At 42.1% G+C, this 13087-nt stretch overlaps 1 protein-coding gene across 1 annotated transcript in view; it reads right to left on the minus strand.

The window, feature by feature from the left end:
• Positions 1–5125: 5125 nt before the first annotated feature.
• LOXL4 (lysyl oxidase like 4) overlaps positions 5126–13087 on the minus strand; it is a 216526-nt gene continuing 208564 nt past the window's right edge. The window contains exon 15 of the mRNA XM_069239653.1: positions 5126–7070. Within this exon, the coding sequence (XP_069095754.1) occupies positions 7000–7070 (71 nt within the window). The 3' untranslated portion in view covers positions 5126–6999. The remainder of the gene's footprint in view (positions 7071–13087) is intronic.

The raw sequence follows: 13087 nt of genomic DNA on the forward strand, positions 1-13087 counted from the left end.
TGGCAGGAAATGGATTACTAGCCATAGGAACCCCCCCAATTCGTCTTCACCCATCCTGGACAGGCGAGGCCTACCTGACATATTGAGAGGACTAATGCTGGACAAAATAAATATGAAAGTAAAAGTGGGAAATGGGGAAAGGTAGAGGTGTGAAAGAAAAAGAAGAAGGAGAAAAATAGCCCAAATAACCCCCCAAACTATGCTACCCACAACAGACTCCCACTGACAATACAAACTATCACAGGTATAGACAAAATAACACGAAACAGACTGAGACAATGTTATACAACAATAATAGATTGACACTAAGACAAAATACAAGGCACACAGGACACAAAAGCAGTAAAACACAGGACAACACCTTTCACACAACCACACAGTCTAGATAAATCTGAGACTGCAAAGTGAAAGTGAAAGTTAACTCCCAGTACAGATTTTGTAAACAGGATATCCTATTACATCACTTCCTGCAGAAAATGGCCGCTGTTTTTATTTTCCCGTTTTGCGTCATATTTTCACGCATACACAGTTGTGCGTCATTTTTTTTTGACGCATTACAGTGCACATGATGCGGAGTGAAAAAATATGATATGAATATTGATATTTTATAATGTACATGAGATGACCAACATATTGTCCATGTAGCGTCAATTTTACCACGCATACAGCATGGGCGTCATTTTTTTTACACGTACAGTAGTGCACATGATGCGGAGTGAAAAAATATGATATGAATATTAATATTTTATAATGTACATGAGATGACCAACATATTGTCCATGTAGCGTCAATTTTACCACGCATACAGCATGGGCGTCATTTTTTTTACACGTACAGTAGTGCACATGATGCGGAGTGAAAAAATATGATATGAATATTAATATTTTATAATGTACATGAGATGACCAACATATTGTCCATGTAGCGTCAATGTTACCACGCATACAGCATGGGCGTCATTTTTTTTACACGTACAGTAGTGCACATGATGCGGAGTGAAAAAATATGATATGAATATTAATATTTTATAATGTACATGAGATGACCAACATATTGTCCATGTAGCGTCAATTTTACCACGCATACAGCATGGGCGTCATTTTTTTTACACGTTCAGTAGTGCATAGGATGCAGAGTCAAAAATATTGTGGATGTCAATTATACTTTGAAGGCAAAATATTAAGACACTTTTGGATACATTTGTATTTGACTCTGCATTGTGTGCACACATGTACGTGAACAAATTATGACGGCCATGCTGTATGCGTCGAATATGGAGCAAATTTTTCCTTATGTCTTCATGTTTTTAGCTTTGGAAAGGGGATTTGTCATGGTCAAACAGTGCGATGTGATACACATATGTGTTTGTATATGACACATGTCCGTTGTTTTATGTATAGAAGGCATTCACACTGTAATGTTTGGGATACGTTAACTAATGTATTGACCATATTTGACGACATATTTGGTGTAATTGCTGATGGCTATTTTGAAATGATGGATGGGATACCATTATGTATTCCGTCTCCAAAATGTGTCCACATTTATGATGGTGATGCTTTTATCTGTAGTCCTAACAGGGAGTGGGAGAGTCACTTTCAGTTTTTATGGGGCTGAGCATGTCCCATTATGATTTTGTGTTTCAGATTTGTGTTGGACTTGTGACATGGAGGCCACAGATGTGCCTTATGCATGTGTGTGGTTCACAAGTACATGATTCTTGTATGTTTTGGGGGCGGTAGAGGTGGACTTAGGCCACCAGCACCCTAGGATTTGACCATCCAGAATAGCTACTGTATCCATGGAGTATATTTATTATATCATGGCAAACCTGCAGCAGCGGGCTAATGTAAGGCCATATGGTATGAATGACTGTTGACCATTCATTCATCTCATTAGCCCATTTGACGTTTGCAGTAATAATGAATTGGAGCAAACTTGCATACCATTTTACTATGACTATGTTTGCAAGACTCTCAGCGTTCCCGATGTGATAATGAGAAGAATATTTTGGTTGTCTGTGTCCCTTTCTGCATAAACTGGTTTAGTGTCATGTTACAATCTTCCTGCTAGGTTCAGACTGGGACACAACTGTGATGGTCTACTTTCAAATATTAGATTGATTGTATGACATATGTGTACATGTGTGTTGGAATGTGGATCCACTATCACCTGTCTGGGTGTATGTTGTCACTGTAACTTCAAGGTCTCCTCCTGAGTTAGTGGCAGCTGATGTTGTAGCTATTGTGTATTGCTCATATCACACACTTGAGAGTAGCCATTGATGACATGGTCACGTACACATGGATGGTACCACCCAGTCTCTGAACACGTGTAATGTGACTTTCAAATGATCTCCAATTTTGGGCTGGATGAGAGACTGTTTCAGTTGTTTGGATCCGGCATGTGTAATTGTCACATTTGTACTCTTGTTGGGCTCTGTCTATGGTTATGTATCATGTCACATCCTACCCTCTGTGCATACAGTTGTGATGTTTATTTTTGGTGTGATGAATTTTAATGGCATTCTTGATCAATGAGACGACATTCATCTTCAGCTATTTCAAACTAAAGGTGGTCAGAAATGAATAGGCCAAAGCATGATGTGGTGTTTGTTATCTGTGTTTATTTACAAGTGTGGAATACAAGTGATTATAATAACTCAAGTAAAAAAATTGTTCACAAGCTGTTGGCGCCTACGCACTCCTGCTGCTTATAGCAAAGGGGTATACATTCTGCTGGGGATAGACCGCGGTGGCTTGTCCTGTCTGGTATAAGGGACCAGGGAGTGCTTGAATGCCAAGTTATGAAGCTCAGAAGAGCACTTGATGCATGAGCATGTAATGGCATAGTCACTTCATCAGGTAAGAAGTATGCTGAAAAACGCTTTGTGCAGACTGATGCGGATTCCAAGCATTCTAGCATAGCATTAATGCAGAACTGGAGAAGTGTGAGAGGCTGAGATATATGGCAATCTGGGAATACCTTAAAGAAGGTTGGAGGTCTTATTGTTACTGGTGCCATTACCTAAGTGGAACATATTCCACTCCTCCTGATTAAGGGGGGATGGGCCTAATGGCATAAAGTCACCAACAGGAGAGGCAGTGCAAGAGTCCCTCAACAACCTTTCCACCAGATGGTTTTGGTGGATGTTTATTGGGGATGGTGTGTCTCTGGAGTTGGCAAGAATATAGTTGAAGTGAAACAGTAGTGGGAATGTGGAATGGAATATGTACCATAGCAGTTCAATAAAATCAAATAGTTTTGTGACTTTTCTTTAGCAAAGGTGGTTTGGGGAGCAGGAAGCAAGGCACGTTTTGTCAAAAAAGTAGACTGTTGTATATCTAAACAGTGCAGGTTAGGTAGTGTGCCAAAATGTTTATTTGATGAATGGAAGGTTTTAGGGCATGCTGAGTGGCAAGGGTGGGGTGATGTGGCAATATTACTTGAGTCAAGAGGTATCATTATTTTGATTTTGTTGAGTATACACTCCTAGAGAAGACGGCTTGGAGGGCTGGCATGAATTATGGGGCAGTACACAGCCAAGAACAGTACGCTGCAAACAATGAACAGGGGGAACTCCTATGGTGGTCGAAGAACACAGACAATGTCGTCCTCTATATCTGTTTAGCTTCCTTGCTCAACCCTTATTTAATGGAAAGGTAAACAAGTAGCAATTTTAGGATAAGAATTCAGCTCAATAAGTCCACTATATCCATGTGTAAAATACTTTGGGTTCTTTTTCCGAGTGCCCTAGATGTGGGGACTGATAATTTCGCCCCCTCCCTCCCCCCGAACACCCGGAGTTAACAACATCGGAAATCAAAGCATTTCAAGAATGCGTAATTAATGGGGATTCCTATTTGTGAAATGATAATGCTGGGTCTAAAGTCTCTGGTAATTCCTCATTCTCCCACGCCTTTTCTCCAGCAATGTCGGTTGTAGTATCCAGGTGAATACGTCATACTACTGGCCTTGGTTTTTTTCATGTTATTGTTTGTTTAAGATAGTAACATGGTCATACGTTAAAATGTGTGGAGTGGGTGGAGCTTGCTGTGCTCATAATGAGACCTGTCCCTTTTACCCTCTGGCATTGTTCCATCTTTTGTGGTTCCAGCGGTGGCAGGAAGAGGCGTACCCACTGTTGGAGGGTGGCTCCCGACGTGGGATTGTAATCTGCTATCAGTGGACTGACAAGCGAGAGGGGATGCACTGCTGGCGCTTCATTTTTTGTATATGGATTGTCTCCCTATCGGACAGAGGAGGATAAAAGATGGCACCCATTACCCAGATGATGCATTTTTTATGATTACTGTATTTTGACAGATGTTTTCCCTCCTGATGCACCAATGAGGATGATTGCCCGCAAAGCCTATAGATTGCCAATGAGAAGTCATCAGAAGGGAGAGGGACTGCTGGGGACAGTGATGGCTATTTTGGAGAGCACGTCCGAAAGAGAGTTGCTTCTAAGGCAACATCCAAGAAAAGTGAAGCAAAACTGGCGTACCCCAAAATGCACATTTGTGAAGATTACAACAGATCCATGCACCAGAGAATAGTGCTGTTGCAGAGGGCTGAAGATTAAAAGAGAGTTCCAAGGTCTAAAAGTTGAGACCTCATTGTGTCATCTAGCCACCTATTCATTCCCCTGTATTTCCATTACATTGGTAGCTGCATGGCCTTTGGAAACCCAAGTCAGAGCTGCAGCATTGTCTCCTTGTGCTTTTATGTGGTGTCCACAAGTTATATCGCGAACAAATAACTGACTGCTGCAAAACCTAGATAGGAGTGGAGATAGACCGTCAGGTGGCCTCCTACCCTCCCTCCATCCAGCCAATCACAGTTTCATCAGTTCACCCATTTATGAAAGTAGACCAGAGTTTCTTAAGGTATATATAATCGTTTTCAAAGCTGGTTAGGCAGAATGTGCTGTGTGAGATTACCGCGACTGCAGCCAATGCTTTTCATTATACTTAATATGTGTTATAAAATATGAGATGCAGGTAAATCCTCCAACCATCACTTCTTAAAGAGTATAATAAATAATATGCTTTTTCCATTTGTGGTTTCTATGGCTAACCTTTAGTGGTTATTTCCTAAACCGATTACTGCAATAATAACAACATTTATTCGTGCTTTGGTGGAACTTAGTGTCACCAGTTGTTCCCTTTTATTGGTGTCCTATTTGCAAATATTAACTCTTTGAGGTACAATGTTCCAGTCAACAAAACATATCAATTAAAAGTAACAATACGTTTAGAGAGCACCTTAGTTTCTTGCAGTCTTTCCAAATGCCATCAATGATGTGGAGAAGTCATCGCGTCAACCGGTGAGGCATGAAAGTTGAAATCTTGAACACAGCAGAGCGATTTTACTAACGACCTTAAACGATCTCTGTTCAGAATTTCTTTCACAGGGTGTCAATTGGGTGTGTAAAATTATATTTTTCCCTGAAAAGTTTGTGATAGTAACAAACTTAACAAAATTATAAAATGTGTCACTCTTCCACGACTGATGATAGTGAAATTTCCTGGAAGATTTCTTCCACACAATCATTTTGAGAAAGAAAATTCGTCTCCAAAACACCTTAGGTTTCCAGGGGATTTCACCAGCAAGCCATTTTATGAATAACTTTTCCTCTACTCCTTTTCAAGTCTTTGATAAAAACTTTACAAACTCGGCAAAAGTCAACTTTCAAATATCACACACCTCTTCTTTTCATGGCCATTCACTTTGTAACTTGCCCTCAATGATAAAAACACACAGTCTCTGCTTGAGGCATATAGAGCGGCATTCAAATTGGTTGAATCAGACATGTCTAATTTTGCTTTAATGTTCGCCCACGAGCACCTCCCTTGCTGGTCATATTATTAAACAAGGTCACTTTTACATTTCGCTTCACCAATTTATCACAGTGCAAACAGTACAGCACATATCATCATCAGTGTTATTTCCAAAATGTAAGCTGCGCAGCAGGAGTGCATACATCCCTGAGCTAGTGTTATGTGTCGAAAAGGCATTTCCTCAGTTTCGAATCTCAACAAAAACGTGAATGCTACATTTGAGATTGTCAAGAAAATTGCATTGTTTTTGCAAGAGAAGCTGCAGTTGGCGACATTACTGCTCCTATAACACTGAGAGTCCAAGATGGACCCCAAGTAAGAATAGTCCACTGAGGCGATTGAAGAATTCCACATGGCTCAAGTTTGCTCTGCCTATTGCATTGTACAAATAAGTTGAAGGTGATTCTATGGATGTACAGTACAATACAGGGTACAGATTGCGGACTTTTTCCAGCATGACTATCTTCACAATAAATACTAAGAATAAACATTTTAGAATAAAAAACAAAAGTGTTCTTCAACTGGTTCCACAATTGCTTTGGGTTACAGAACATTGCCTTCTGTTAGCACCGCATCTGGGACATTTACCATTTCATCACAATGTTTTTTGAGTGAATCCATGCAAATGAAAAGAAGCCTTGCATTAGGTTTCTGCCACAAACGCATACAATTGATAACACCCAAATGATAATGAGAACAATAGTCCATGAAACCTATTGTGATGGTAGATGTAAGGAAACACAAGATAGGAACATAAGTTGAGCATAATTCATTGGTGGGATTCCTTCTCTGCCATTGACGTAATCGGAGCTCCTAGTTGCAGAGTATAGTCATTGTCAAGGAGAGCTTTGTTAGCCATCGTATAAGTCACTCCTTGCACAGAAGCTCTTGAGCCAAGTGTAGACGGCACTGACTCACGGTCAAGGAAAAACCTTCCAAAGTGCAGCACATGCTCATTGTCCTGAAGCATTAGCTTCTCCTTCAGCGCACGGCTGTTAAAGTTTGTTTGGGGATCTTATGGATATGTTCCCAGGTTTTCTATATTTCTTCAAGATGTGTGAAAGTTTTAAATCTTGTTTTGAACAAGTACTTTGAAAAACTGTGCTGGCAGGTGTGGAGAGACTTTTGGCATGCCACCTCTGCCGGTCTGTGTGGTTTACACAAGGTTGTTAGCGAGTCTCTGCTGATGCTCAAAGGAATCCTGCAGGTCAGATCTGTAGGCATCATCTGAAAGAAAAAGCACGATGGTTATTTGGACAGTTTGTGGTTGTGGTAATTTTGCTGAGGCCATTAGAAACAGCAAGTAACCCACCTGTGATATGTAGCTCATGCTCTTGTGAAATTCACTGAGTTCTGTACATAACGCTATATATCTGATTGTACCTTTCACTCAATGCATGTGAAAAATCAGGGTGCTAATATATCGATGTCTCACATTCTATGAATAGTACAACAGATACGTCTGTGCTCCACACTGCCCCTTCTATTAGCTGTGAATGTCACCACCTGTACTCTTTCCAAGCTCTTCAGACCCATAGTTACTCTTCCCTATTGCCAACAAATCAGCTGGCTATTAGTGAATCACCGTCCATGCTCTAAGCTCCACATCCTTGCCTTTGAATTAATGTGTGGTACTTCATCTAATGGCTGAGACTGGTCACTGTTACTCCAGAACTGTATGATCCACATGTCTGCCTGGAGAGGTTCTGAAGATATTGTATCATGAAATGTGATTGGAAACGAAGGCCATGTGCAGCGGGGGAATGCACAGCGAGTTGAGTGCAGGGCCCAGCCATGGGCCTTTTCCTGTGGGCAATGCTGCTGCACAATGCCAAAGAACATAAAACCCAACTGCGCAGGTGCAGTTATGATATGAATTCCCACAAGGTCAGACATGGAAAATGGAGGCTTAACATTTGGGGGAAGGACTACAACACTCTCAATATATCCTCAACCTTCAGTTGATGTATATGACACCGGGTTTAGTGCCTACCAGTTAACTATATACTTCTGTTACTAAGTGTAGTCTAGGTTTCTGAAGTCATCTTCCAAGCACATCACAGTAAGCTCTTTCATGTGTTCGTTCCCCGGGTCAAAGTAGTTCCTCTGCAGGCATTCCATGTTCTTGTAATCCTGGGCAGAGGACAGGAGGAAGGCTTCTCCATGTCATAAGCTTGGAAAAGACAAACTTTTTGCCTTGATCAAACATATCTCGCAGCTGGTGCTTGAGATGCATTGATGCATAGAAAAACATTGGCTCTGGATGAAAATGTTATCCTTTTACAGAGGGTACTGGGGGGATGTGGGAGCCAGTCACAAACTGTGCCACATTCTGATATCATAATTCATAATTGGCTAACAATCCCAAACGCCGTAGATTACCATTAAAGTGGCAAATGTATGTTGTGTCTGGGCACAGCAAGGGAAAGAGCTTTGAATGCAAACAACTCAGTTTTTGACAGTCTTTCGTTTCACTCAAGATCTGTCATGGCAGAATGTAAATGTGCATTACTTTCAGCCTCCCAGAAGAGGGACACTGTATGCACATTGTCACAAGAACAACCTGATATTGTGCTAGAGTGCATGTATTCACTCAGCAGATAAGGAACAAGAATACCAAAGTATGTAATATGCGATCTGCACTCATAATGCATACCATAACCCTCACAAACTACTATGGGGTGCTAAAGATATGGGTATCAAGAAAATGTTGCACAAGGAAACAGATACACACTCTCTCAGGAGAACAGGTAAAAAGGTTTGTGACTGTACACTGAAGATCTAGCGGCCACTAAATGTCAGCTTCAGCTCATCCTTGTGAGGTGACAGCAGTCTTCCTCCACCATGATTGCCTTGTGCTCTGCTGGAGAAGCGAAATAAACAAGTATTGGTCAATTGGTCAAGCCTATTGGTTAGGCCTTTGCTGGTGGATGTGAGGGATTTTATACATATATATATATATATACATATATCGGTCACAACTAGTAGGTAGTTATACTTAGGACCTAGCTTCTACAGAAAAAGCATTTTTGACTTGCCTACATCTTTGGCTCCCATTAATGAATCTTCACAAAATTTGACGCCCATTTCAGCTGCTGTCTGGAGAGTAGTGTGATGATCTGTCAAGCAGGGGCAGAGAACAATCGGGGATCCCAAGACGTGTTTTCCCCATGTTAAATCCCATGGGGTTTGTTAAACCGACTACAGCGTGAACTGCTGGACGGAATTACACCAAATTTGACAGAAAGGTAGCAGTTGGTCTAGAAAGCGCTGTTTTTGTTATTTGGTTCAAATCGGTTCACACATTTTTGAGGTAAAAAAGAAAAATCTAATTTGTATATGTAGGAGCATGAACCCTCCCAATCTCGTGCTGAGATCTGATTGGCTACTAACACTTCAACCAGGAAGTTATGGCAGCCATCTTGGAGTCCCTTAAAAAAATATCAAAAAAAGAAAAGGGGCCAGGGTAGGGTCACCTTGAGTTCCTAGTCTTGCTCTAGGGGTCCCCCAGGGACCCGGCCATGGGTAAAAAGCATTTATTCTAAATCTTGGAAAACTCTGCCGATGGATATGCAGATTGTTCTGAGAGTCTTAAAAAAAAGAGCGGTCTCCTGTGCTTTTCCTTTTCTTTGCCCCCGGATGGGCCAGGTCCCGGGGGCATTGAGGGTGAAAAAGGAGGTGGGTTCACAGGGCCCCCCTCCTAGGGTTTACTGTAGCCCCCGGGACTGCCACCTTCCCAGCACAAATCATTGTAAATTAATGCGGGGGACCTTCGAGGTCCCCCACAGCCTCACCTCCCTGGGGCTGAAATAAAATAAGGAAGGGGCCCATCATAAATTCCTGGCACCAGGGACCACCACCTCCCAATGGCTAAATTAAACATTGGAGAGGGGCCACAGGGCCCCCCTCGTGGAGCCCTATATGGCCCTGGGGACTGCCACCCTGCCACTCCAGTTCCTGCTATGTACTATGGTGCCCACTCCGGGACATAACTGTTTGCTTTTGCTTGGTGCGATCTTTGACAGCTCTCACCAAGCAAAAGCAAACAGGAGCTGTCAAAGTGTTTCTTCCTGCTGGAAGCAGAGGTTTCATCTCTATCCCTGCCCACGGAGATGCGGGCAGGGAAAGAGATGAAACAATTGCTCCTGCACACAGGGAGCTTCATGTTTAGCAGCTCCTTGTGTGCAATAGCAATGCCGGTTCCTGCAGAAGGCGGGCAGCCAGCTGGTACCGCGGGGGTCTTGAGGCAACCCCTGAGGTCCCATTGAACACTTTGTGTCCTGGGGGCACCCAGAGACATGGCTAGGCCCTGGGGGAAATAATATAGTTTAAGGCCGGGCCCCAGGAGATGGGGCCCCCGGGGTCCCCTTTCCCTTTTGAATGATGGCCAGGCCCCAGGGGATGCATTATGTATCTACTGGAGCACAATCTGTATGTGACTGTGACAAGTGGTTCTTTCTTGTCCTCTCCTGGTGAGAGCAGAGTCCATGGTTCTTCTTTTAAACTGCTACAAGTATGCAAATGTGCAAATCATCTGGAAGCTCCACCCACTTGGCCCCATACCGTCCACCTTAGTAGTATGCCAAGATCTTCCCCCTATTGTCAGACTGATGCACAGCTTCCCAAAGGGCCCTTGTTGCATTTCCTGCCTATTTTTGTGTTGTGTTCTTATATCAGAGGAATATGATGACATTTCCTCTAAACAAAGAAGCACTTACATCACATAGATAACAGAAAGAACCCTAATTTGTGGAGATTTATGTCTTTGTAGTCTCGCTGGCCTCTCTATAGGAAGATTTCATGTTATCACAGAATTCGAGAGAGAGATGCACCAGGAACAATCATGTTGCCAAAATACACACAAGGTCACTGGTGACATGTCCTTGTGCTCAATTATGCAGCTGTAGTGTAGGATACATACTGGACATTTACCCAAAGAAACAGAAAGAACTCCTTTGGTGTAGATATTTTGTGCAAAACTGTGTACTCATGTTGGATAAACAGGCAGGTGAGCTACCTTTATTGACGAGTCACTCACACAGCTACTGACAAACTCACACACCAACTCACAGATGCACTCAGACACTCACTTAGACACTCATGCACTCACACACAGACCCACTCACTCATGTGCTCACTCACAGACCCACTCAGACACTCATGCACCCCCTCACAGACCCATTTAAACATTCACACACCTACTCACAGACTCTCTGAGATATTCATTCACCCACTCACAGGCACACTCAGGCTCACACACCATCTCACAGACCCACTCAGAGACTCATGCATTCACAGACCCACTCAGAAACGTATTCATTCACTCACACACTCAGAAACTCATGTACCCACTCACAGATATACTCACTCACGTACACACTCGCAGACCCACTCAGACACTTATGCACCCACTTACAGACTCACTCAGACCCTCATGCACCCAGTCACAGACCCACTCATACACTCACATACCCACTCACACACCCACTGAGGTACACATGTACAGACTCACAGATCCACTCAGAAACATATGCATTTGGGGTTGGGTGGTTATAGGGGGTTGACCATAGGGCCTGGACACAGGGAAGGCCCTGCGGTCAATCCCGCAGTGCACTGCCAAAGGTGGTGCATGGCACAGGGTTGAGTGGTTATATGGGGTTGACTGCATGGGGAAAACCTGTGTTGGGACCCCCCTTTTGCTTGGCCTCCGCTTGACGAGTTACACTAAAACTTTCGGGACAGCAGCTGAATGAATTAGTGTGCGAGTTTTGAAAATTTTGTGAAGATTTATCAAATGGCTGCAAAGTTGTTGGCAAATCTACATATATATGAATTTATATTAAATACATTGGTTCAGAATTAACTTCAGCATCTGAAAGTCAAGTTAACGATCACAGCAATGATATGAAGTAATACACCTCTCCTGGGTGAGAGTCATACACATGGGTTAAGAGTCTTTCAAAAAAATAAAAGCAACTTTCCAAGATTTCTAATCAAGGAGATTTAGTGGCACAGACTGATGGTACTCCATTCCATAGTGCGCCTATATTATATATATATATTACCTACTGGCAGTCACCAGTAGGTAGTTATAGTTAGGACCATGTTTCCATAAGAAAATCGTTTTTTGACTTGCCTATATCTTTGGAACCATTTGAGGAATCTTCACAAAATGTTCCAAAAAAAAGTGTTGCGCTGATTCTTGTTGCGCATGGAAAGTTTTGGGGGTGATCCATCAAGCGGAGACAGAGAAAAAGGGGACTCAAATAAGGTTGTGTTTCCCATGTTAATTTAAGAATTACACCAAATTTGGCAGAAAGCCAGCTGTTGGTAAGCAGATTACACTTTTGCTTATTTGGAGTAAATCCGTTCAGTAGTTTTTGAGAAATTTAGGAAAATTCAAATGTGCATATCTCTGGCCGGGAAGTATTCGCAAACAAAGACGAGCTTGTGCAGAGAAATACACATCTCTGATTGGCTGCCAACACTTCAAACCAGAAAATGTTGGCAGCCATCTTGGGACTCAGCCTGAGCCAAGTCCCAGACAAAAGGTAAAAAGAAATGAAGAAGGGCCAGGGTAGGGACATCCGAACCCCTTAGCAATGGTAGGGAGTCCCAAAGAGTCCTTAGGGCCCCCTCATGAGCAATAAATTGCCCTTTTTTGGCGGATCCATAGATTTGAGGATCCTCCTCAGATCCTGGGGAAAAGCAAGGCCCTGATTGGCTTGCTGTAACCTGACACAAATACTACTGTGAGCATTACAAAAAACACAGAGAAATTCACTGACAAAACCAAAGGTAACTGGGACTTTATAGTTCGATTGACGTTTTACCCAGACAAAACTATATAAATTCAGCAGTTATAGTTATACGTACCTGAAGAAACTATAACTCATGCGGGAAAGTAACTTTGAGCAACCAGTTACAGTTTCTTAACATAAGTATAACTATAAGTCTAACTAAATCTGCTGAATTTCTATGGTCTTGTAAGGGTAAAACGTCAATCTAACTATATCGTTCCTGTAACTTTTGGTGTTTTCAGTGAATATATTTTATATATATATATATATATATATATATATATATATATATATATATATATATATATGCACACATTATACCTAAACGAGATGCATGTGCATCTATGATGCAATAACATGTTAAAGGTTAAAAAACTAACATAGTATTTTAATAGACAACTACGTGTGCTTCCTAAAAGCAGAACAGGATATAACCCTCTTTAG

Source organism: Pleurodeles waltl, chromosome 6 (genome assembly GCF_031143425.1).
Source record: "Pleurodeles waltl isolate 20211129_DDA chromosome 6, aPleWal1.hap1.20221129, whole genome shotgun sequence".
NCBI classification, from domain to species: domain Eukaryota; kingdom Metazoa; phylum Chordata; class Amphibia; order Caudata; family Salamandridae; genus Pleurodeles; species Pleurodeles waltl.